Source organism: Chiloscyllium punctatum, chromosome 6 (assembly GCF_047496795.1).
Source record: "Chiloscyllium punctatum isolate Juve2018m chromosome 6, sChiPun1.3, whole genome shotgun sequence".
Taxonomy (NCBI): domain Eukaryota; kingdom Metazoa; phylum Chordata; class Chondrichthyes; order Orectolobiformes; family Hemiscylliidae; genus Chiloscyllium; species Chiloscyllium punctatum.
Genome location: NC_092744.1, coordinates 15,623,575 through 15,651,302, shown reverse-complemented (window position 1 = coordinate 15,651,302; position 27,728 = coordinate 15,623,575). Strand labels below are relative to the sequence as shown.

The 27,728-nt window shown below is 43.5% G+C and overlaps 1 protein-coding gene across 1 annotated transcript in view; it reads left to right on the top strand.

Annotated features, from left to right (window-relative positions):
- The window catches only part of igsf10 (immunoglobulin superfamily, member 10), a 48,123-nt gene extending 26,996 nt beyond the window's left edge, over positions 1 to 21,127 (top strand). Inside the window, exon 7 of the mRNA XM_072572058.1 lies at positions 17,818 to 21,127. Coding sequence (XP_072428159.1) covers positions 17,818 to 19,726 — 1,909 coding nt within the window. The 3' untranslated portion in view covers positions 19,727 to 21,127. The remainder of the gene's footprint in view (positions 1 to 17,817) is intronic.
- The last annotated feature ends 6,601 nt before the right edge of the window (positions 21,128 to 27,728 follow it).

Sequence of the window (27,728 nt, the reverse complement as noted above, 5' to 3'; positions counted from 1 at the left end):
TATAGCTTCACGCTTATTCATATTGTGTTCCATCTGCCACGATTGTCTCAACTTGATCCTCCAGATCCCCTTGAAACCTCTTTGCAGCATCACACAACACACATTTTTATCTCATTTCATAGCATCTGCAAGCTTGAAAATGTTACATTTGGTCCTCATGTCCAAAACATTGATGTAGATTGTGAACAATTTGGTTCCAAGCACTGATCCTTGTGATACCGCACTCGTCACAGACCGCCAACCTAAAAATGGCCCATTCTTTCAATGCTCTGAATTCTTTCCATTAACTAATCCTCAAGCAATGCTAATATATTACCCTGTATCATATGTGCTCTATGTTTGCTTATTATATTCCTGTGGGACTTTGTCAAAAGTCTTCCATAAATCCAAATACATTACATCTATTGGTTCTCTCCCCACCCCCTTCTTAATAATGTTCTCACTAAATGAACTGGAATCTCCCAGCTCCTCCTTCTGTTCACCTGTGAAATATTCTTCAATATTCAGTTTGCAGCCTTGGCCCTAGTTAGCCATAATTTCAGTTCGATCATAACCATTTATAAAGTAAACAACTCCCTTGTTAGAAATATTTTGAGTATTGAGTTAGAGTGCCTTCATTTCTGCCTTTTTAGCATTCTTTGGAATGTAACTTTATTTTATGTTAATATTTATTTCTTGTACTTTGCCTCCCCGAAAATGGAAATGGAATGGCCTAGTGGTATTCTTAACCTGACTGTCAATCCAGAGACCCAGGTAATATTCTGGGAACCTGGGTTCAAGTCTCACAAAGGCAGATGTTAGAATTTGAATTTAATTTTAAACAATCTGGAATTAAGAGTCTAACAATGACCATGAATCGATTGTCAGTTCCGTTGGTTCACAAATATCCTTTAGGGATGGAAACTATCATCCTTACCTGGTCTGGCCTGCACATGACTCCATACCCACAGCAATGTGGTTGACTCTTAACTACCCTCTGGGCAATTAGGGATGGGCAATTAATGCTGGCCTAGCCAGCGATGCTTTCATTCCATGAATGAATAAAAAATGTGTTCTGTTTGCAATATTCCTATATCCCATTAGAACATAAGAACTAGGAGCAGGAGTAGGCCATTCAGCCCTTCAAACCTGCTCTGCCACTGAAGAAGATCATGACCAATCTTTGCATGGACGCAGCTCCACTTATCCACGTTTTCACCATATCACTTAATTCCTTGATTTTTCAAAAACGTATCCACCCTAGCTTTAAAAGCGATTACTGAAATAGCGTCAACTATTTATCTGAGCAAGGAATTCCATAGATTAACAACCTTCTGGGTGAAGAAGTTCTTTCTCAGTTCAGATCTAAACCTGCTTCCTCTAATCTTGAGGCCATACCCTCTTGTCCTAGTCTCACCCAGCCAGTGGACGCATCCTATCTATTTCTATTTTATCGATTCCCTTCATAATTTTGTGTATTTCTATAAGATCCCCCTCATTCTTCTGAATTCCAGCGAATATAATCCCAGTCTACTCAGCCTCTCCTCATAGGCCAACCCCCTCAACTCCAGAATCAACCTAGTGAACCTCCTCTGCACCCCCCTCCAGTGCCAGTACATCCTTTCTCAAGTAAGGAGACCAAAACTGCACACAGTACCCCAGGTGTGGCCTCACCAGCACCTTGTACAGCTGTAACAGCACCTTGTCTAGGTCTCTGCTTTTAAATTCAACCCCTTTAGTAATGAAGGATAAAATTCCATTTGCCTTCCTCATTACTTGTTAAACTGGCAAACCAACCTTCTGCAATTCATGGACAAGGGCACCCAGGTCCCTCTGCAAATCAGTATGCTGCAACTCTTTATCATTCAAGTAATAATCTATTTTGCTGTTACTCCTACCAAAATGTGTGACTTCACATTTACTAACATTGTAATCCATCTGCCAGACCTTTGCCTACTCACTCAATGTATCTGTGTTCCTCTGCAAAGTTTCACAGTCCTCTGCACACTTTGCTCTGCCACTCATCTTAGTGTCATCAGCAAATTTTGACACCCTACACCCGTGGTCCCAACTCCAAATCATCGACATAAATTGTAAATAATTGTGGTCCCAACACTGATTCCTGAGGCACACCACTAGTCACTGATTGCCGAGCAGAATAGCACTCATTTATCCCAACTCTTTGTTTCCTGTCAGTTAACCAATCCTCTCTCCATGCTAATGCTCTACCCCAACGCCATACATCCTTATCTTATGCAGCAGCCTCATGTGCGGCACCTTGCCAAAGGCATTTTAAAAATCTAGGTACACCACATCCCCACCGGGTCCCCATTGTCCACTTTGCTTGAAATGTCTTCATGGAATTCCAAAAGATTTGTTAAACATGACCTGCCCTTCATGAACCTATGGTGCATCTGCCCAATGGGACAATTTCTATTGAGTTGCCTTGCTATTTCTTCCTTGATAATAGACTCAAGCAGCTTTCCCACTACAGCGGTTAAGCTCACTGGTCTATAATTCCCCATTTTTTGTATACTTCCCTTTTGAAACAGTGGTGTCACATTTGCTATTTTCCAATCTGCTGGGACTGCCCCAGAGTTCAGCAAATTTCAGAAAATTACCGCCAGTCCACCTGCAGTTTCTCCTGCCACCTCTGGGATGTACCCTGGGATGTTTTCCATCAGGCCCGGGAGACTTATCTACCCTTTGCTCCATTAGCTTGCCCAACACTAACTCGTCCATAATAATAATTGTTTCCAGGTCCTCACCTACCAGGCTTGTTTGTTTCCTTTGCTCTAATTCATTCATGGGATGTGGGTGTCACTAACAATCCCTAATTATCCAGTGACAGTTCAGAGTCCACAACACTGCTATGGATTCAGACCCACAGGTAAGGATGGTAGATTCCCTTCACTATATGACTTTAGTGAACCAGATTTTTTTTTCCCCAACAATGGTTTCACGGTCATCTGCAGATTCTTAGTTCCAAATTTTTATTTTATTTAAATTCCACCATTTGCTGTGAGGGGATTCAACCCAGGTCCCCAGAACATTACCTGGGTCCCTGGATTAATAACCCAGCAATAATATTGCTGGGCTATCACCTCCCTGCCTTCCCTAATTCCATCTCAAGTTCCCATCCCCCAAGAAGCTAATTTAAACAAAAACTGAAAGAACTGCGGATTCTGGAAATCAAAAACGAAAGCAGCAATTGCTGGAAAAGCTCAGCTGGTCTGGCAGCAGCTGTGGAGAGAAATCAGAGTTAACATTTCAGTACTAGTTCTGGACCCAAAACATTAACTGCGCTTTCTCTTTACAGCCGCTTCCCAACCTGCTAAGCTTTTCAAGTTAATTTAAACCTTCCCTAGGAGCACTAGCCAATGTCCCTGTGAGGCCATCAGTCACATTCCTGCTAAGGTTTAACCTGTCTTCCTTGTATAGATCTCATCTGTCCCAGAAATCTGAAGCGCTCTCTCTTACATCTATTGAATTACTCAACCTTATTATTCTATACATTGATTTTTCACTCTTCCTTCCTTACAATTATTAATAAATTGAAGGAGTTTTGGGAGAAAAAAAACAAGCGAAACATTCCCTAATCAATCACAATCTTTGGAAAGATGTGAAAACAGCTGGGTTGTTGTGGTGGGTGACTTTAACTTCCCCTGTATTGACTGCACCTCACTTCATGCTCAGGGCTTGGATGGAACAGAATTTGTAAAGACAATTCTGGGAGGTTTCTTGACATAGTATGTAAACTGTGTCATTCCTGATGAAGGGTCTTTGCCCAAAACATCGACTCTCCTCCTTGGATGCTGCCTGACCTGCTGTGTTTTTCCAGAACATACTCTCAACAATATGTAAACAGTCCAACCAGGGAAGGGTTTATGCTGGACCTGGTTTTAGGAAATGAGCCCAGGTGAGTGACGTTTCCAAGGGGGAGCATTTCGGGATCAGTCACATAATACCATGAATTTTAAGATAATTATTGAAAGGGATAACAACAGTCCTCAGGCGAAGGTGTTAAACTGGGGGAAGGCAAACAACTACAATATTAGGCAGGAACTGGACAATGTTATTTGGATGCAACTGTTTGAAGGTAAATCCACATTGGACATGTGGGAATATTTCCAACAGCAGTTGATAACGAGTTCAGGTGCGGCATGTTCCTGCATTAATGAAGGGTAGATATGGCAATTTTACATAAACCTTGGATGGCCAGGGATGGTATGATCTTGGTCAAAAAGAAAAATGAAGCATACATGAGACTTTGGAGGATGAAGTCCTTGACATATATAAGGAAAGTAGGAAAGAACATAAACAAGGAATTAAAAGGGTTATTCATATATAAAAAGCAAATGGATAGCCAGGGAAAGGGTTGGCCCACTCAAGGACAAAGGAGGGAATGTTTGTGTGCAGCCATAAGAGGTGGCTGAGGTCCTAAACAAATAATTTGTGTCAGTCTTCACCAAAGAGAAGGAATTGCTAGAGGATGATGTCAGGGAAGAGATTATTGAATTTCTAAGCCAAGTTGCAATTAAAAAGAAAGTGGTATTGTGCATCTTAATAAGTATTAGGGTAGATACATTCCCAGGTCCTGATGGGATCTATCCCAGAATATTTAAGGTGACAAGAGAACAAATTGCTCTCGCATTGACAGACATCTTTGTATCCACTTTGCCAGTGGACTGGAGAATAGCCAGTGTTGTTCCATTGTTTAAGAAGGATAACAGGGATAATCTAGAAAATTACAGGCCTGTGAGCGTCAGGTTGGTGTTGGGAAGTTATTTTCAATGATTCTCAGGGGCAAGATCTATACACAATTAGAAGCAAATGGGCGTATTAGTGATAGACAGCATGGTTTTGTGTGGGGGAGATCATGCCTCACAAACTTGATTGAGCTTTTTTAAGGAGGTGATGAAGATGATTGATGATGGAAAAGTGGTTGATGTTGGCTACATGGACTTCAGTAAAGCCTTTGACAAGGCTCCTCATGGCAGACTGGTACAAAGGGTGAAGTCACATGGTATCACAAGTGAACCAGCAAAATAGGTACAGAACTGATTTAGAGTGTGGTGCTTGTTGGAAAAGCACATGAGGTCAGGCAGCATCCGAGGAGCAAGAAAATCAATGTTTCGGGCATAAGCCCTTCATCAGGAATGACGCTTGTGGGCCAAGGGGTTGAGAGATAAAAGAGAGGGGGTGGGGTTGGGGGAGGGAGGATAGCTGAGAAAGTGATAGGCATCTGGGGCATGCAGAGTTGACTCACTAGGATCCTTGTAGAGAGAGGAGGAGAACTTCTTCAATGTAGGCACCTTGTAGAGAGAAGAGACAGAGGGAAGCAGTGGAAGGATGCTTTTCAGAATGGAGGGTTCGTGGTCTACAAAAAAGATTTGGAGGAAAATGTAATTTGTTTAATTAAGTTTGCAGATGATATAAAGGTTGGTGGTATTCCAGATAGCGAGGAGGATTGTATGAGGATGCAGAGGGATATAGATCAGTTGGAGGCATGGGCAGAAAAATAGCAGATGGAATTTAGCCTGGACAAATGTGAGGTGATGCATTTTGGAAGGTCAGGTACAGGTAGAAATTATACAGTGAATGGCAGAACCCCTTAGGAGTACTGATATGCAGAGGGATCTGGGTGTGCAGGTCCACAGATCACTGAAGGTAGTAAAAAAGGCTCATGGCATGCTTGCCTTTATTGGAAGGGGCATTGAGTATAAGAATGGACAAGTTGTGGTGCAGCTTTATAGAACATTAGTTAGGCCACACTTGGAATATTGTGTACAGTTCTGGTCACCACACTACCAGGAGGATGTAGATGCTTTGCACAGCGTACAGAAAAAGTTTACCAGGATGTTGCCTGGTCTCGGAGATTTTAACTATGAAGGAAGGTTGGATACACAGGGTTTGTTTTCATTGCAATGCAGGAGGTTGAGGGGCAACTTGAAAGAAGTTTATAAGATTTTGAATGGCATGGATAGAGTGGAAAGTATGAGGCTTTTTCCCAGGGTGCAGGGGTCAATTACTAAGGGACACAGGTTCAAGGTGCAGGAGGTGGGAAGTTTAAAAGAGATTTGTGAGGCAAGTTTTTCACAGAAAGGGTGCTGTCAGAGGAGGTGGTGGAAGCAAACACATTAGCAGCATTCAAGAAGCACCTGGATGAATATGTGAATAGGAAGGGAAACACGGAACCTGTAAGTGAAGACAGTTTTAGTATGGAAGGGCAGAATATGTTGGCATCGGTGCAGGCTTGGAGTGCCATAGGGCCTATTCCAGTGCTGTAATGTCTTTGTTCTTTCTTCTTTGTACATATTTGTGGTGTCAAATAGCAGTCGAGATTGAATAATGGATATTTCTGGGAGAAAGTGAGGACTGCAGATGCTGGAGAAGGGCTGATGCCTGAAACGTCGATTCTCCTGTTCCTTGGATGCTGCCTGACCTGCTGCGTTTTTCCAACAACACACTTTCAGTCAGTAATGGATATTCCTCTCTACTTCTTAAACTTTTTGAAGCCGCTGAGGTTTTGATGCTCTCACCAGCGACTCAGTTGGTGCTTATTACTAATTAATCTTTGTGGTTTTTTATCTGCCAGTGACATAGGCTGCACCTCCTCCCTCATTCCCCTGCTCATCCAAATTCACACTCAGTACCTCAGTGACATGCCTCTGTCTTTGGTATTACCTTAATCTGTGTGGTCAATTGTGCAGTCAATCTAAATCTTGATGCAAAACTTGCATTAGGAATATTATGAACAAGTTCTAGGCTCTGTATCTGTGGAAGGACGTGCTGGCATTGGATGGCACCAAGAGCAATTCCGGAGATGACAGAAGTGGTTGAGGACTCTGGATCTGTTCTCAGTGAGGTTTAGAAGCATGAGGGAGGATCTAATTGAAACCTACAGAACACAAAGACGTCAGGATAGAGTGGACTAAGACATCTCCACTAGTAGGGGAGTCTAGGACCCAAGGGGATAGCCTCAGAGCGAAGGGACGACCCTTTAGAACTGAGATGAGGAGGAACTTCTTCAGCCAGAAGGTGGTGAATCTGTGGAACCCATTGACGCAGAGGACTGTGGAGGCCAAGTCATTGAATGTATTTCAGACAGAGATGTTCTTGATTAGTAAGGGGATCAAGGGTTACAGGGAGAAGGCAGCAGAATGGGGTTAATAAGCACATCAGCCGTGATTGAATAGTGGTAGACAAGCAGGCGTTTGGAAGAGCACAGCAAGCCAAGGAGCATCAGGAGGTGGAGAGGTCAATGTTTTGGGTATAACCCTTTTGCAGCACAGGGAGTGAGGGTGAGGGGAGCTGCAGATAAAAGGGATGGTGGGGGAGGGTTGTGGGTGGGGACAGGGCAGAGAGTTGAGGTAGAGATAGGTGAGCACAGGTAGGCAGGACAACCTGATTGGTCGATGGGAGGAATGAATCTGGTTGGTAGCTGGAAGGAAGGGTCGCTCCAAGGAATGGAAGGGAGGAGGAGAGGCTTGGAAGGGAGTTGGGGGATGGGAAAGGAGATTATTTGAAATTAGAGAACTCAATGTTGAGTCTTCCGTGCTGTAGGCTGCCCAGGGGGAAGATGAGGTGTTGTCCAATTTGCGGTCTGATTCACTGTGGCGATGGAGGAGGCCAAGGATGGTCATGTCAGAGAGGGAGTGGGAAGAGGAATTAAAATGGGTGGTAAGTGGTAGATCAGGCTGGCACTTGCGGGCCCAGCAGGGATGCTCGACGAAACATGACCTTTGGTTATGTTTGGTCTCCCCGATGTAGAGAAGACCACGTAAGGAGCACCAGATACAGTAAACCAGATTGGTGGAGAGACAGGTGAACCTCTGTCTCATGTGAAAGGACTCTTTGGGGCCTTGGTTGGAGGTGATGGGGTGGGGTGGTTCTTCCAGCCTCCTGCTTGTCTACTTTAGATTCCAGCATCTGCAGTTTTTTTGCCTCGAGTGATAGAACAGTGGAGCAGACTCGATGGGCCGATTGGTTTAATTCGGCTCCGATATCACATGGTCTTTCTTGGCACTGCTCTACTTGGTATTCAGAAAGATGAATAAAAAACACACTTTGGCAAAGAATGACTTGTATTTATATAACATCACTAAAATTCTCAGGATTTGCCAAAGCATTTAGAATGAACTACATGTGAACTGTAGTCATTGCTGTAGTGGAGCGAATCATGGAACCAATTTGTGAACAGCAAGTTCCCACACACAGCAATGTGACTAGTCAATCTGTGTTAGTGATATTGATTGAGGAATAAATATTGATCAGGATACCAGGGAGAAATCTGCACCCATTTTTCAAATCATCCCATGAGGCATTTTTTACATCCACCTGAGAAAGCAAATAAGATCACAGTTTAATATCTCTCTTGAAAGATGACACCTCCAATAGTGCAGCAGTGCCTGGGGATCAGACTGAATGTTGTGATCAAGTCCCTGGAGTGGGAATTGGACATTCAGTTTCTGCTCCTGAGTGCCACATCTGGGGCACAGTTAAATAGCACCCATCACATTGTACCTGAAAGAGAAATAAACGTCAATATGCAACCTGTCCATCATATGTCTAAGTGCCATCGGGTAAACAAAACCGAGTTTGTTTCTTTTATAACAAACATTGTTTCTAAAAACTTTGAAAAGCAACACACTACCATTGTGGTGATATCACCAGGATGTGAAATGATCATTTAGTAAACCTTCACGCCATGAGTATTTGTCTGTCACATATGTTTAAACGCTTACAAATAAATACCATCAGTGTTCTCTCTCAAGCTGTAGTCTGACCTAACAATGGCAAGGGTCTTGGCCTGTCACTGTCTATGTTTAGCAAAGGATGGAGGGAAGAACTCTTATTCATAGAATCCCTACAGTTTGGAAGCAGGCCATTCAGCCCATCGAGACCATACTGACCTTTTAAAGAGCATTCCATCCAAACTCCTCCCCCCACCCCCCCCCAGCCAACTCCATAACCCTGTATTTTCCATGCACATTCCTGGATACTATGAGTAATTTAGATAGCCACTCCACCTAACCTACACATCTTTGGACTGTGGAAGGAAAACACATCACCCAGAGGAAACCCACACGGGGAGAATGTGCAAACTCCACAAAGACAGTTGCCTGAAGGTGGAATCAAACCCGGGTCCCTGGTGCTGTGAAGCAGCAGTGCTAACCACTGAGCCACTATGCTGCCCCATGTTAGTATGGGGAATTTCAGAAAATGGCTTGTGAACCTGTAGGCAAGCACATGAAAAATGCTGGATATTAAATTTGACTTGAGTAATCATTTGTAACTAGAGGGATGTTATAGCTTTATGTGAACAGGTGATAGTTTTCAAGCAGCAGGGTCTGGCTTGTAATTCAGAAAATTATCATTAGCAGCTGAGTAGGTGAATACTTAGCATATACATATATCAACTCTTGTCTGGCAGCTGAATATTATCTTTTTTGTACAGGTTAAAGTCACCAGTAAAATAAGACCGAGCAGAGCCCCATGCAAACATGTTGAGTGTCTGCCTGTTAACAAAGTCCAGAGGCATTTCAAGCTTCTGATGTAAATACGTTGTCCACTTGGCAACAGTTGCAGCAATAGCTAGCAACTCGATCGCGATCCTTTCAAAGGTACTGCTTCGGAGTTCTAGCTTGGATTGCTAGATGGAAGCACATACATACGAATGGTTCCATTAGACAGAGCAGCACACTGGTTCACCCAGATCATGGCTCAAGGAGTGGGACAAGTCTTCAGGTTGATTGTTGTGGCTTCATTGGAAGTAGATTCTTGATCAGCTGAATTTTTCCCAGTAAGGGAGGAAAAAACGAGAGAGAGCAGAAAACACAAAATCAAATGGTAAGATGGCTGGAACGACTTTGCACATCTACAGCTGATTCATGAATGACTGCCCACTGAAAGCTCTGAATAACTTGCCATCACTGTCTTCCACCTTCGTGCTTTCAGTGTATGTGGCTGAGAATCAGAGGAGGAGTAGCATTATCTCTTAAGGTGGAAGAAAACCTCTCCTGTTTAATAATCTTGTGGGTATAATGTGATGAGTGGAGTTTGCTTTTGCTGACATCTTGCGCGCTTCCAAGTTGATAACATGTTACGTTTGGGAGCTGACATCAAAATCTGCTCATACCTCCTTTGTGCAGCTTCAAGATTCATGCAGCTCCTTAGACCCTCGTTGCCCATGATGCTTGCAGCAACCAGCAAAATGTTTTATATCGATGAATTCATAAAATGCTGGTGACAGTGTAGACTTTGAGGCAATTAATCAGCAACAACAGTCAAGGTAGCTTTCTTGTTGTGTGGATCCGTTAGGGTCTTGGCATAATATATGCAGAAGTATAAAGTCGTCTGTGTCGGCTATGGGCCAGAGGAAAATTATAATGGTGACTCATTTCCAGCATTAGAATTGCCAGGGTTTACAAGAAGGAGTGCATTCAATAAGACATATTTGCCTTAGTCGGACTCTCGATCCCCAGAGGACAATAATCACCTTGGGAAAGCTCTGAAAGACATTTTGAAACACAACTTAAGGATGTCCCGAGTGGTCGTAAAATTCAACAGTGCCCCAAGGATTTGGAGCAGTGGGATAATGAGACTTTGTTTGGTCTCTTGCATTTTGGACAGACTAGGATGGCTGACCCAATTCTTTTTTATATATGTGAAAGCATCAGATAGTCCAACTCTTCATTTCAATATGTCTTGAGATCCACCGCATTACAGAAGCTATTTAATCCCAGTAATGGCAGTAGAAAATACTTTGGACGAATGAATGTGGAGAGGTGATAGAATTTCAATAGTAGAGCAGTGAGAACTGACTGTGTGCGCGCCGATCTTTGAAGTTGCCAGGGCAAGTTTAAAGACATTTAAAATGTATGAGATACCTGGCTTTGTAAATTGGGGGCATGAGGTATCAAAATCACTTTCTAAACCTCTGTTTAAGCCTCAACTTGAGCCTGGATACAATTTCACCTGCACATTCAAGAAGAAAGCATCACCTTAAGGTGGTGGAATCGGATTTTATGGGAACTTTCCAAAAGACAATTGGATATATACTTGAGTGCTTTGAGGTATGGAATTCAATTGGATAGCTCTTCAAAGAGTTGCCACATGCTGGATGGGCTGAATGGCTTCCTTGCTGGGATGAGGGGATTGCCCTATGGAGAAGAATGAGGTAGATGAGGCTTATGTTCCCTCGAGTTCAGAAGCATGAGAGATAATGGGTGGCATGGTGGCTCAGTGGTTAGCACTGCTGTCTCACAGCCCCAGGGACTTGGGTTCAATCCCAGCTTGCATCACTGTCTGCATAGAGTTTGCATATTCTTCCTGTGTCTGCATGGGTTTCCGACAGGTTCTCTGGTTTCTTCCCACAGTCCAAAGTTGTGCAGGTCAGGTGAATTGACCATGCTAAATTGCCCATAGTGTTAGGTGCATTAGTCAGATGGAAATGGGTCTGGATGGGATACTCTTCAGAGGGTCGATGTGGACTTGTTGGGCAGACTGTACTGTAATCTAATAATCACTTTGAAACAAATGCCATTCTTAAGGGGCTTGTCAAATGAAATCTGGAATATGGAGTCAAGTGTTGCAGTAAGAGATTGGCTCTGACAGAGATAAGCAAAGTTCAGCCAAAGGGTTGTGAATCTTTGGGACAAAGTTAAATAGTTTGGGATGTTTGGAATTTTCTGCTCCACATGACTCTCAACGTTCTGCCATTGAGTCAAAACATAGTTTTACAGATTTTTGGATTTTTTTTTTTTTTTTTTTTTTTATTTAGATGCAGGAGTAGGCCATTCTGCCCTTCGAGCCTGCACCGCCATTCAATATGATCATGGCTGATCATTCCTAATTAGTATCCTGTTCCAGCCTTATCTCCGTACCCCTTGACTCCACTATCTTTAAGAGCTCTATCCAATTCTTTCTTAAAAGAATCCAGAGACTGGGCCTCCACTGCCCTCTGGGGCAGAGCATTCCACACAGCCACCACTCTCTGGGTGAAGTAGTTTCTCCTCATCTCTGTCCTAAATGGTCTACCCCGTATTTTTAAGTTGTGTCCTCTGGTTCGGCACTCCCCCATCAACGGAAATATGTTCCCTCCTGCCAGAGTGTCCAATCCTTTCATAAGCCTATACGTTTCAATCAGATCCCCTCTCAGTCTTCTAAACTCAAGGGTATACAAGCCCAGTCGCTTCAGTCTTTCCGTGTAAGGCAATCCTGCCATTCCAGGAATTGACCTCGTGAACCTACGCTGCACTCCCTCAATAGCCAGAATGTCTTTCCTCAAATTTGGAGACCAGAACTGTACACAGTACTCCAGGTGTGGTCTCACCAGGGCCCTGTACAGCTGCAGAAGCACCTCTTTGCTTCTATACTCAATCCCTCTTGTTATGAAGGCCAGCATGCTATTAGCCTTCTTCACGACCTGCTGTACCTGCATGCTTGCCTTCATTGACTGGTGGACAAGAACACCCAGATCTCTCTGAACAGCCCCTTTACCTATCTTCCCATCTTCTAAGGGAATCAAGGGATTCTGTAGGAAGAGCCAGTTGATGTAGAAGATGTGCTATGATCTTATTGAAGGATGAACTCGACTGGAAGGGTCAAGTGGCCCACTATTTGCCAGTGTCTAGATAGAGATAGAGGTAGAGAGAGGGGGAGAAGGAGGCATGTGCAGAGAAACAAGTGGAGTAGATTGTTCAGTGTGAGGTGGTAGAGTGTATGGAGTAGTCTTTCAGTAAGATAACAGTCAGATTAAAGCCTGATAACTCTGGGAGTATCATTGTATTGCCAGTCCAATCTTCAGAAATGATAAATAATATTACAATCTCAAGCCAGAAGACAGTTATTGACCTTGCTTTCTCCTCAAACAGTCTGTCTTAAACCCAAACTCATGATTATAGGTGTAAAACTACATGACAAAAGATATACTTTGTATATGTACCTATATTCTTACAATCACCCACGCTAAAAATAAGTAACTATGGTGAATAGATGCTGAGGAAACAAATTAGCATGATGACACTTTTAATGTTGGCAGTGAGATATCAGTTCATTCTTATAAGTCAGAAGAAATATCCTTCCCTATCCACATAGACATACATCCATTTTGGAAAGAGTTTTTTAGTGCGAGTATGTAACTAACATGTCTCAACTGAGCACTTTCAGGCTCAGTTTGGATTGTCCAGGTACAACATCAAAGATCTCTCTCACTTTCCACCACGCATCAATTTTTGACTTCGATTTTGGAAGATTGGTTATTAGTCTATAGTTTTCTCATGCACTTCAATGCAACTTTTTCACACTAAACTACTCAAAATTGAGTGCAAATTGCTTCTTTGGCTTGCTGTGGAAATTTATTAAGGCCAGATTGTTGAGGGTGGTGAAATAACTAGACAGAGGCCAGTATCCTGTCATCAAGTCACATCTTATTTACGTGTAATGGTGCTAGACACTGACCCAGCTCCCTCAATGCCAGCTCTCAGTGTAGGCAGAACCTCTGACACTCCTGTCCTAATCAGGGAACCCATAATCTATGAGTTCGGCCAGGCTGGCCTCATTCCAATCACTACAGGTAGGTGCTGGGGCAAGCCAACACTCAAGTGTTCTGCCGAGTGTGGGGAGGGTGTGGAGGAGTTGTAGGAGAGTACTTGCTGAAACAGACAAGGGCAGTCCACATCAGCATTCCATCCAATTTTCTTACCAGCTTCACAGCCACCAAGGCACGTTTGCAACAGTGACTTCTGGAACTTGAAGTCAATACCGCGATTGGTGTGCTGACACCTATCACCATGCATGAGATATTGAAGCAACTGCAAGCAAACACACGCACAGACACACACACATGCAAACACACACGCACAGACACACACACAAACACACACACACACACACAAACACACACGCGCAAACACATGCACAGACACACACGCAGACACGCACACAAACATACAAACACGCACGCACAGACGCACACAAACACACATGCAGACACGCACACACAGACACACACAAACACGCACAGACACACATACAAACACACATGCACAGACACACACACAGACACATGCATAGACACACACAAATACATAAACATACACGCACAACACACAAACATAAACATACACACAGACACACAAACACACGCACAGACATACGCATGTACATACAAACATGGGAGAAGATTTGTAGCTTGGGTGCTCGTTGTTGTGGTTCTGTTCGCCGAGCTGGGAATTTGTGTTGCAGATGTTTCGTCCCCTATCTAGGTGACATCCTCAGTGTTTGGGAGCCTCCTGTGAAGCGCTTCTGTGATGTTTCCTCCGGCATTTATAGTGATTTGTATCTGCCGCTTCCCATTGTCAGTTCCAGCTGTTCCGCTGCAGTGGCCTGTATATTGGGTCCAGGTCAATGTGCTTGTTGATTGAATCAGTGGATGAGTGCCATGCCTCTAGGAATTCCCTGGCTGTTCACTGTTTGGCTTGTCCTCTAATAGTAGTGTTGTCCCAGTCGAACTCATGTTGCTTATCATCTGAGTGTGTGGCACTAAGGATAGCACTTATCCACTTTTCAATCAACAAGCACATCAACCTGGACCCAATATACCGACCACTGCAACGGACAGCTGGAACTGACAATGGGAAGCGGCAGATACAAATCACTATAAATGCTGGAGGAAAGATCACAGAAGCGCTTCACAGGAGGCTCCCAAGCACTGAGGATGTCACCTAGACAGGGGACGAAACATCTGCAACACAAATTCCCAGCTCGGCGAACAGAACCACAACATACAAACGTGCACACACAGACACACACACACACAAACATGCACGCACAAATACACACGCACAGACACACACAAACACACGCACAGACACACACACAAACGCATAAACATACACGCACAACACACAAACACATAAACATACACGCACAACACACACACAAATATAAACATACATGCACAGACACACAAACACACACACACGCACACACACACAGACACACGCCCACATGCACAGAAATACACACAAACACACACATGCACAGACACACACACACACATACACACACCCTTTTTGGATGAAACATTGATTCTCATTCACGCATGCCCTACATTAACTGTACTGGGCTGGATTTAACACACATTCTTTATATGTTAAAGTTAAACACAGCAGACACTGGAAATCTGAAATATGTACAGATGTGTACAGATCATGTTGAGGATTTCTTGTTTAGAATCACATCCTGTTCCTTTGGTCTGACCTTTATTTATCATTCACAGGATATTGGCTTTGATGGCAGTATTTTTTGCTTGTCCTTAATTGCCCTCAAGAAAGGCAATTAACTGCCTTCTTGAACCATTATGGTCCTTGGGAATGTAGACATCTACAGTGCTGTTAGGGTGGGTGTTCCACAACAGTGAAGGAACAACAAAATAGGTTCAAATCAGGTTGATGTGTGACTTGCAAGTGGTGGTACAAAGCCATGCGAAGAGCCATAAAGGTAGTTTAGTGGTTAGCACTGCTGCCTCACAGCAAGAGGGTCCCAGGTTCAATTCCAGCCTCAGGTGACTGTCTGTGTGGAGTTTGCACATTCTCCTTGTGTCTGTGTGGGTTTGCTCTGGTTTCTTTCCACAGTCCTAAGATGTGCAGGTTAGGGGAATTGGCCATGCTAAATTGCCCATAGTGTTAGGTGCATTAGTCAGAGGGAAATGGGTCTGGGCGGGTTACTATTCGGAGGGTCAGTGTGGACTGGTTGGGCCGAAGAGCCTGTTTCCACACTATAGGGAATCTAATCTAAACTCCACCAAAAACGTAGAATCTGTGTTTGGATAGGGAGCAAGCATTTTCTTCTCTGAGGAATATAATAAATAACAGTTGGATAATTCTACAACTTTTGTAATCCATAGTTAGTCGAATGTTTTTATCATTTAGAACTGCAAGATCTCTTAAGCAATTGAAACCATTAAAAAAAAATATATATATATACTTAATAGGCTGGAATTTTAATCTATTCAATGAGAAAAACATGAATTATGTGGGTATCTTCAAAGTCCAATTTTTTTTATTCTTTCCATCCTGCCCCTGTAATGTTCTCTATTTTACATCCATCCAAAATTTCCAAGTTTGGCCTTACATGTCCCTTACCCTAAAATTACGCCCAAAACTTTTGCTCTTCCCTCCTTTTGGATAGTCCCTAAGACTGAATTACTTCTGAAGACATCCATCCAAACCATTCTAAGCACCTTCGCATTAAATGTTACCTGGTAGTACGCCTCCATACGTGCCTTGAGATGGTTTACTGCTTGCATTTTCATAGAAGGATATCATTGAATCCGTGCAGTGTGAAAACAGGCCATTTTACCCATTGCGTTCACATCAATCCTTCAAAGAGCATTCCACCCAGACCGATTCCCCTATTCCTGTAACCCTACATTTCCCATGGCCAATCCACCTAGCCTGCACCTTCCTGGACACTATGGGCAATTTAGCATGGCCAGTTCACCTAACCTGCACATCTCTGGACTGGTGAAGGAAACTGGAGTAACCTGGAGAAAACCCATGTAGACATGGGAGAATATGCAAACTTCACACGACAGTCAGCCAAGACTGGAATTGAATCCAGATCCCTGGCACTGTGAGGCAGCAGTGCTAACCACTGTGCCACCCCATCATGTTAGTGGGACCCAATCTTTGCAAGTTTCTGTTAGTGCCCAGGCCTTTTATTTAGTATTTATTTACACATTGTCCTTTTGAAATTTGACCCCTCCCCTGGGCAGAACTTTTCATGTCCCCACTGCCAGGTTTGCAAATGGGAGAGTAGTTTTTTTATTAATTCCAACCATCATGATGGGAACTTGCAGTTTCCCAACAAAATCAAACAATTTTTCATTCATAACCATGATCACTTCAAAGCTTTTGTTAGATGTAACTGAATACACCAGGATTTATCCATTAATGTCTATGGAGTACGTCTGAGGGAAAATACTCATCCTGTCTACCTAAATCCAGAAGCTGCAGGGGCTAATCTTATCCATTCAGTGTGATTAGTTTAGTAAATGTGTTTTCTAACATGGGGCTGCATGAGTCCACAAACTGCTCTTCAGCAAAGTGAATGTTCAATAAGGATGTCCGCACTGATCTGGGGGAAATGGGTAAAACTCCCACCCTGGCTTTCCCATGGCTCTTCCAAACTCTCTACAATTTTCAAGTCGGATGGGCACAGTTTGGGTTTCCCACCTTTTCCCAAATTGAAGCCCTTCACTGGGCAGTCAACGCTCACTTCAGGGTCATGTACTACCCAGTCCAGATTAAATACAGGCGGGGAAGGTTCCAGGGGGGTACGTTGGATATAGTAATCCTTTGAACAGCCTCCTTTCCACATGGATACCTTCTCCCTCCCTTCCATCCTCCTTTTACCCCCTCTCCAAAATCTCCCACAAGCTCTGCACCCCGATCATGCACTATCTCCTTCCCAGTCCTAGCATCTCCAGCAAGACTCCATACCTCACTGCCCTTTTCCATGCTATGGCACTATCAACACCTTCCAGGTCATGGGAATCCCCGCCAAGTGAGAGAGGAATTCCCTTCTCCAGCCGTTTGGCCCAATTTGAAGACTTAGCTGAACGTGAAGCAGCAAGTGACGGGAGGTGGGGGTGGGGGGGAGCAGATGATAGCACTGGGTCAGGTGGTGGGGTAGAGAAGGCCCCCATCAGAAATATCCTGTTCCTTGTTCCATTCCCCTCTGTCCTCTCACATCCTCTCATTGGATGATCTTCCTTGCCCTTGTTGCCATCTCTGTGAGTAACAAGATGATTATCTGTCTCCCTTTCAGATCGGCAAGCCGTGTCCTGGTGTGGCCCAATGGGACCCTGTCAATTGAATCAATCACAGAGCGAGACGCCGGGATGTACCTTTGCATCGCCCGAAACAGGGTGGGCGATGACATGGTGTCGCTGAAAATCGACGTGTCCATGAGGCCGGCGCTGATCGAGCACAAACAGTCCGTTCACAAGCACGTCTCATACGGGGCCGACCTGCAAGTGGACTGCAAGGCCTCTGGCTCCCCCAAGCCCGAGATCTCCTGGAGCTTGCCCGATGGGACAATGGTCAACAACGTGTTGCAGGCAGATGACAGTGGCAGTAGGACGCGCAGGTACATAGTCTTCGGCAACGGGACGCTCTACTACAATAAGGTGGGGATGGCTGAAGAAGGCGATTACACATGCTATGCGCAAAACACTCTGGGCAAGGACGAGATGAAAGTCCATGTGACCGTGGTGACAATGGCACCGTATATAAAGAAACCACACAAGGGATCCCTGAAGGTAACAAGTGGAGGCATTGCAATGTTTGATTGCCAGGCTGCGGGAAAGCCACTGCCAAGGATTCTATGGATGCTCCCCACAAATGAGATCATATCATTTTCCAAGAATCGGTATCACTTGTATTCCAATGGTTCACTGCTAATCAGGAATACCCGTCTCTCTGATGCCGGGAAGTACATGTGCATTGCTCGCAACCCTGGAGGTGATGATACATACCTTTTCCATTTGGATGTGGCCTCAAAGCCACCGCTAATAAACGGTTTGGCCGGGAATAAGACGGTTATCAAGGACTACGCGGTAAGGCACAGCAGGAAACAGATCGACTGCAAGGTGGCGGGAGTTCCCAAGCCCTACATCACCTGGATTATGCCGGATAATATCATGTTAAATGCTCCGTACTACGGGAGCAGGATCGTGGTCCATCTGAACGGCACCTTGGAAATCCGCAATGTTAGGGCTACGGACAACGCCGAGTTTGTCTGCGTGGCCCGGAACGACGCCGGGGAAGCCACGCTGGTAGTCAACCTGGAGGTGACCCGGAGGTTACAGAGGCCCGTCTTCAAGAACCCATTCAACAAGAAGGTCGTGGCGAGCGGCGAGGGTCCCACCATCCTGAACTGCTCGGCGGATGGCTATCCGCCTCCAGAGATCATCTGGATCCTTCCCAATGGAACACGGTTCACTGGCGCACACAAGACAGCCCGCTACCAAATAAACAGCAATGGCACCTTTCTGATTCACAGCCCCACTGTCGAGGATACTGGCAAGTACCGGTGTGCAGCCAAAAATACAATTGGATATATCGAGAAACTGATTATCTTGGAGGTCGGTCAGAAACCTGTGATCCGCACCCGGCCTCTGGGATTAATACGCAGCATGAGTGGGGATGCTTTATACCTTCACTGTTCTGCCAATGGTAGGCCAATGCCAAACATTGTGTGGACCTTGCCCAGTGGCTACATCCTCAACAGACCACAGATAAATCCTAGGTATATCCTGTTTGAAAACGGGACTTTGGTCGTCAGGGAAGTGAGTGTACGTGACAGGGGCAACTACATTTGCAAAGCGTACAACAACGCAGGTGACGACTCCATCATAACGTCAGTGATTGTCATCGCCTACCCACCTCGCATCACCAACGGACCACCCAAGTCGCTTCAGGTCTTAGCCGGCTCAGCTGTCCAACTCAACTGCATGGCGATTGGCATCCCGAGGCCAGAGATCGTGTGGGAGCTGCCGAACCACACAGTGCTTTCCACATTAAGCAAGGGCCAGATGACTGACAGTGGGCTCCTGCACCCACAGGGAACACTGGCGATCCAAAAGCTAACAGCAAAGAATTCTGGGACATACAAGTGCACAGCCAAGAGCCAACTAGGCAGTGACTCACGAGTGACATATATTCAGGTCATATGAAGTGACTGCTCTTCATAAATACATCTCTATATTCTTATATTCATTTTTGAATATATATATATCTATATATTTTTTACAGAGATTAATATTATACTTTGATGTTGACAATTAAGTCTATGGACTGATTCAGTTGAGAAGGAAATATTTTATTTCCCTGATCAAAGAGATTGGATTGGGGTGGGGGAGAATGAAAATTTAAAATAATGTGTTTCACAGGAAACTGCTGAGATTGAAAGACACTCTGCTTTTATAGCTGCCCAACCTTACTGTCCACTCAGATCAGCTGAGAGCAATATTGGTGTAAAGTCAATGATCCAGCTAATCTAATTGGATTGCCATCAGGATGTTGGCAAAACATTGGCCCTTATTTCAAGGGGGTTGGAGTATAAGAGTAGGGAAGTTTTACTACAACTATACAAGGTGCTGGTGAGACCACAACTGGAGCACTGAGAGCAGTTTTGATCCCCTTATTTCAGGAAAGTTGTCATTGTTTTGGAGGCAGTTCAGAGAAGGTTCACTAGGATAATCCCTGGTATGGAAGGATTGTCTTATGAACAAAGGCACAACAGGTTAGGACCCTACTGATTGGAATTTAGAAGAATGAGAGGTGCTCTCATTGAAAATACAGGAGTCCTAAGGAGCTTGACAGGGTAAATTCAGAGAGGATGTTTTCCCTCATAGGAGACTCAAGGACCAGAGGGTACAGTCTCAGAATAAAGATGAACCAGTTTAAGACTTAGATGAGGAGGAATCTCTTCTTTCAGACAGTTCTAAGTCTTTGGAACTTCTTGCCACAGTGAGCTATGGGGTCAGAGTCCTTGTGTATGTTTAAGGCTGAGATAGGTTCTTTATCAGGAGGGGAATCAAGGGTTATGCAGAGAAGGTAGCAAAGAGAATGTGAGGAATAGCCATGATCCTATTGAATCACAGAGCGGGCACAAGAGCCAAATGGCCTACTCCTGTTCCTATCTCTTATGGTCTTTGGTGAGTTATATTAAAATTTCCCTCTCCCTCTAAAATTGAATAAGGAAAACCCTCCTCAGATCGTTCAATGTAACAACATCTTTTCAAAGTTAACCCAAGTTGGTGTCAGTGAGTGCATTAATTTCTCAACACGTTTATTACTCTATCTGAAAAATACCCAAGTTTTAGAGAGTGGTGCTATCATATGGACTGAAATATTTCATACAATAATTTATTCTGTGCTGCTTTGACACTTGACACTGAATTCTTGACCTGCAAAACATAGTGCAGAGTTCAACATCAGTGAACCATTAACACTCTTCTCATATCTCACACAGGAAGAAAGAATTCTGTCAATGACCTGCTGTCGCAGTATAGTTAATTTGCTTTTTCCCATCATTTATCACATAACATTATAAATCAAAGACTACCAAAGGTGAGGTGTAATATAATGTTTTTTTTTAATTTTCAAAAAAAGATAATAAAAGTTTTTGTAAAGAAAAATACAGATGGTATATTGTCTGGTGTTGTGATTAACTGTTGGACACATCTTGCATTGATATTGGATTAATGCTACAAGTGTTACTCTCTCCCTCTCTGGATTCTCTCCAAATGTGCACAACCTCAAAAGGCTTCTACAAAGTGAATCCTTTAGCAGACAAATTTGCCGTCAAGTGATTATGTTTTTAATGCTTAGGTAGCTTCTAGCTGCCTATGCAAGGCAGGTTTGATAAAGGAGCTCCGTGTCTCAGGTCACATCACAGTGTGATAAATTACAGCAAAGCATAAAATATATCATTGTCTTGCTGTTTTCAAAATGACTGCCGCTCAAAATGGTGGAGGATTCATGGATGGCTGTTGAAACGAACGATGTCTAAAATGATTAATGTATGCCTTGTCCCACGCAGTATTTTCAAATATCGAAATACTAAACAAACAAAAACTGATGATGTAGGGAGTGCCAGGTAGAAGTAATTATGTCCTATTAATGACAATAAATCAGATGACTATTTCCCTTGCATTTTCCTGCCAACTTTCATACTCAGTGGTGGAACTAAGTAAAGTCTCCATTGAAACAAATAGCCTCATTAGGGAGAGACAGGGGGTGATGCTTTAAACTAAAAGTTACCACGCCTCAGGTAAGGGGGAGGAGTTGAGAAAATGGAACCTTAATATTAACATCAGCTGGTACGGGAATTGAACCCACACTTTCGGCATTGCTCTGTATCGCCAAGTAGGCTGAAGACTGTATAAACCTAAGTATTGTTTGGAATTTCCATCCAGTAATCTGTCAATTCATGGATGGAACCTGGAGACGAGGAGAAAAATGAAGAAGTCCTCTGTAACATTTTGTTTGTTTAATGTGCACTGGATTTCCAATGGATTTAGAATTTCCATTGCAGTGAATAAATTAGCTCCTGACTCCCCCAAAGCCTGTCCACCAGGTACAAGTTACAAGTCAGGAGTGTGATGGAATATTCCTGACTTGCCTGGATGAGTGCAGCTCCAATAACATTCAAGAGGCTTGATACCATCCAGACTAAAGCAGTCCACTTGATTGGCATCACATCAACAAATAGCCACTTCCTCCACCATTGATGCTCAGTAACAGCAGTGTGTACCACCTGCAGATGCACTGCAGAAACTCTTCAGGCAGCAGCTTCCCAACCCATGAAGGACAAGAGTAGCAGATATAGGGGAACATCATCATCTGCAAGTTTCCCTCCAAACCACTCACCACCTTGTCTTGGAAATATATCACCCATTCCTTCACTGTCATTGGGTCAAAATCCTGGAATCTCGTCCTGAAGTGTTTTATGAGTGTACCTACAGCAAATGGCCTGAAGTGGTTCAAGAAGTAGACAGGCAGGAGGCTGGAAGAACATGGCAGGCCAGGCAGCATCAGGAGGTGGAGAAGTCAACGTTTCGGGTGTAACGCTTCTTCAGTTCAAGAAAGCAGCTCATCAACACCTTCTCAAGAGAAACTAGAGGCAGACAATGAATGACAGCCCTGCCAGTGACACACACACACACCATGATGACCTTTTTTAGAAAATAGACTTCCAGCACACGCATTTGAAATGTATTGAAAATACATAATTCAACCTGCATCCACTGCAATGCTAACAAGAGTGGTACCTGTTCATCTCTGGTATTGAATACCAATTAATAGAATGTTACCACTTAGAAGACAACCATTTGGCCCATTGAATCAAAACTGGCGCTTTGAAAGATCAGTTGCTTCATTGCAAACCCAGCTTTTCATCCATAACTTTTCAACTTTTTTGATTTCAGGTTGCTATCCAATCCCCTTTCAAGTTATTTTTGAATCATGGGCAAGAACTGATTGAGCAGAATGGCTTGTTGCTCTGCGGGGTATTACTTACATACGAGTGCCTTCTACCACATTTTCAAACAGAGCATTTCCTACCTCAGCAATTCCCTGAGAGATAAACCTTCTCACCATCTCCTTCTATTTCTAAGTCAATGATTTTATGTCTACGACGTCCTGTTATTTGTAGTCACTGACTGTCACCAACTTTTAGCTACACAGGCATAGATTCTCACCAACTACAGTGTGAGAAATTCAAACTTTTTCATTGAAGAGAATTTATGTGCAGAGATAATCAGTTGCGTAGACCATTTTATCAAGATCTTGAAGGCTTATCAATTTATTAGGATAATCTCTGAGAGGAGATTCAGTCCAAGCTATTTTGAATAGAAATTAGAATAATTCTGTCGGGTTTTTAACCTTAGTTTATTGTGTACAAAGGACATTCAACATATTTGCTCTTCATATACTACTTAATCACTGCTGATCCAATTGCTTCTGTATTCCAATTCATTGCAATCACTTTGTTTCTGATTTTAGATCACTGTAATGTGTGATATAGTATTTGTACAATCAGGTATGTCCATAATTTATTCATAAACTTACAGAATGGAATTCACTCTGGGGTTGATCCAAACATGTACAGAGCTGCAAAGCAATGCTGCAATCTGTCTGGATAGTTCCATAGAATTAGTTGTGACAGAGCATAGAAAGAAGTCTATCATATGCATGTGGGATTTTTGAAAGAGCTATCTAAGCATTCTCACTCCCCCATCTTTTCTCTCTGGCTCTACATAGATTCTTTTCATAGAATCCCTACAGTGTGGAAACAGGCCCTTTGGCCTAACAGGTCCACACTGACCCTCTGAAGAGTATCCCACCAAACCCATTCCCCTACACTTACCCCTCACCTACACATCCCTGAAGACCATGGGCAATCCAGGATGGTCAATTCCTCCAACTTGCACATCTTCGGACTGTGGGAGGAAACTGGAGCACCAAGAGGAAACCCACACAGACACACGGAGAATGTGCAAACCCCACACAGACAGTCGCCTGAGGCTGGAATCGAAGCCAGGTCCCTGACGTTGTGAGGCAGCAGTGCTAACTATTGAGACACCGTACACATTTTTACCTAATTCCCTTTGAAACTTTTTATGGAATCTAATTCCAGTATTCCTACATGCAGTGTCTTTCAGGTCTTAATAAATTGGTATGTAATTGGTTTGCCTCTCATTTGCCTCCAATTCCTCCTGGTTTTGAACACCTTTTGTCAAATCTATCCTTCTGCTCAAAGGAGAACAATCCCAGCTTCTATTGTCTCTACACATAATTGAAGTGCCACACCATTAGTACCATTCGAGTATATATTTATATTCTCTCCCAAACCTTAAAGTCTTTCTGAAATGTGATGCCCAGAATTAGCGCACTCTTAAAGTTTTGCTCTATGTACTGATTTATAAAAGTTCAGTTTTTGTGCTTTTCTCTTATCCTTGTCTGTTCTTCTCATCCTATGTTTATCACAGAACCACTGAAGTGTTATGGTACAGAAGGAGGCCATTTGGCCTATCGTGTCTGTACCAGTTCCTCAAATAAGCATCATTATCTAGTGCCAATCTCCTGTTTTCTCCCCAGATCCTTGCACATTATTTCTCTTCATATAATTATCCAATACCCTTGTGAATGCTTCGATTGAGCTCACCTCCACTGCAAATCCAGGCAGTGCATTCCAACCCCAACTAGTCATCGAGTGCCAAAGATCCCAGATTAGTTCTGAAGCCGTTTTGAACTAGCTTCCTACCTTCAAAGATCTTCTAAAGATATTTAACAAGCCCAGGAACAGGCCCTTCAGCCCTCCAAGCCTGTGCCAATCCAAACCCACTGTCTAAACCTATCGCCCAATTCCTAAGCATTTGTATCCCTCTGCTCCCCACCTACTCATGCATCTGTCCAGATACATCTTAAATGAATCTACCATGCCTGCCTCTACCACCTCTGCTGGCAACGCGTTCCAGGCACTTACCATCCTCCGTGTAAAGTACTTTCCATGTGTATTCCCCTTAAACTTTTCTCCTCTCACCTTGAACACATGACTTCTTGTTATTGAATCCCTGACCCTGAGAAAAAGCTTACCTCTATCCACCCTGTCTATACCCTTCATGATTTTGTAGAACTCAATCAGGTCCCCCCTCAATCTCCTTTTTCCTAATGAAAACAATCCTAACCTACTCAACCTTTCTTCATAGCTAGCACCTTTCATACCAGGCAGCATCCTTGTAAACCTTCTCTGCACCCTCTCCAAAGCGTCCACATTCTTTTGGTAATGTGGTGACCAGAACTGTACACAGTATTCTAAATGCAGCCGAACCAAAGTCTTGTACAATTTTAACATCACCTGCCAGCTGTCATACTTAATACCCTGTCCGATGAAGGCAAGCATTCTGTATACCTTCTTGACCACTCTATCCAACTGTGCAGCCACCTTCAGGGTACAATGGACCTGAACTCCCAGATCTCTCCGATCATCAACTTTTCCCAAGGCTCTTCCATTTACAGTATGGTTCACTCTAGAATTAGACCTTCTAAAATGCATCACCTCACATTTGCCTGCATTGAACTCCAACTACCACTTCTCTGCCCAACTCTCCAATCTATCTATATTCTCCTGTATTCTTTGACAGTCCCATATGCTTTCTGCTACTCCACCAATCTTCATGTCATCTGCAAACTTACTGATCATGAGTTTGACCGAAAATATCATGTGAATTTTACAGCATCCTCCAAAACTTTGCTCTGGTGGAATAATAATTTAATTCACTCTAGATAAATTCATGAGACCCTAAGTACAGGTTATGAATCATCGGCAAGTAACTGTATTAGTTAAAACTCTATTCCCCTTATCAACTCTCCTTCTAAACACAGACAAACTCAGACAAATACAAAATGCATGGATAGAAGGGTGGAGAGAATATTGGGATGACAGTTCAGTGCTCCATATCTACAGGGATTACTGAGATGTTGCTTTTGCTGATCAGAATGTTGTTCCTCAGTCTTTCAAGATCTTTTCACTTATTTGTAGGATGCACAGGGGATAAAGTTCTTTGACTTGTCAATTAAAAGTCAACAATCGGAAAAGGGAACTAAACTGCCTATTTTCAGGCTTGAGGTGCTTTTTACTGCAAAGGCTCCTCCAATGGCCCAATGGTTTCTTCCAAATATTCTCACCCCAAGCTGTTCAGCTACCTGGCACCCAGTCACAAAGTTGCTGGCAGGCAGACCGCCATTGTCCTCAATGATTGGTCATTGGCCCATACACCGATCAGATACTTGTTACCAGCCAAACATGCATCTTCATCTCCAGCTGGTCTGCAAACCATTGCCTGCAAAAGCAGCTGTGTAAATAGTGCTTACAATGGATGCCAGGCCACCACTTCTAAGACATGCCACAATCCTTCAACAATGCTTGTTTTATTTTAAACTTCTTTTTCCATTTCAGTCTTCAAACAGAAGTGCAGAAGAATAAAAAGATATGAGCTTCTGTGTTTTGAGGAATGATTTGATCATTGCCCCATGTCAGATTCCGAAATCAAAGGAGCAACAAGTAAACTTCCCTCTGAGTGGAAGGTAGAATGGTTGCGGTATTAAACTTTTCTGCAATCAGTCCCTCTAAACCAGCAGATGGTTCCTTCGGATTTCTTCTGTATTTTAACACCCAGCAGGGCTGTACAATAGCAGTATCAAAGTATCAAAACTCATTTAGATTACTTACGTACGGTGTGAAACAGGCCCTTTGGCCCAACAAGTCCACACCGACCCGCCAAAGAGTAACCCATCCAGACCCATTCCCCTACATTTACCACTTCACCTTATACTACGGGCAATTTAGCACGGCCAATTCACCTAACCTGCGCATTTTTGGACTGAGGGAGGAAAACAGAACAAACCCACACAGACACAGGGAGAATGCGCAATCTCCACACAGACAGTTGCCTGAGATGGGAATTGAACCCAGGTCTCTGGCGCTGTAAGGCAGTAGTGCTAACCACTGAGCTACCATGCCGCCCACAGAACCACTGTGCCACCCACTCCCTTCTCTCAAGGTTAAGCAGGGCACCCATAAAACACCATTATATAATTGTTAAATAGTGACAACAGAAAGGGGGGACCATTCAACTCATTGTGTCTGGGCAGCCATCTACAAAAGAGTATCTCAGATAGTCCCAATTCCCAGCTCTTCACCCCTTAGTCTTACAAAACTTTCCAATTGGGCTGTTTATTGTTTTTGAAAGCAGTTGTGGAATTAGCCAGCACACACTTCCAGGCAGTAGTTTCCATTTCATATCCACTTGCTGTGACAAAAAATCTTTTCCTCATGTTCCCATTGTGTCTTCTGCCAATTACATTAAATCAGTGCCCTCTGGCTCTTACCCCCTCTGCCACGGGAATATTTAGGATTTCAATGAGGAAGTAATTTCACTGGAAGCTGGCTAGTGTGTTAAGTAATAAATGTACTACAGGTTCACCACTGCAGCAGATCAGAAACAACTGGAAAACATTGATTAGAGTCTGATCGCTGTGGCTAAACAATATAGTTAATCTGATTTCATCTACAGAATATTACCACAAAATCCCCACAGTGTGGAAGCAGGTCATTTGGCCCATTGAGTCCACACCAACCCTCTGAAGAACATCCCACCCTGTAACACT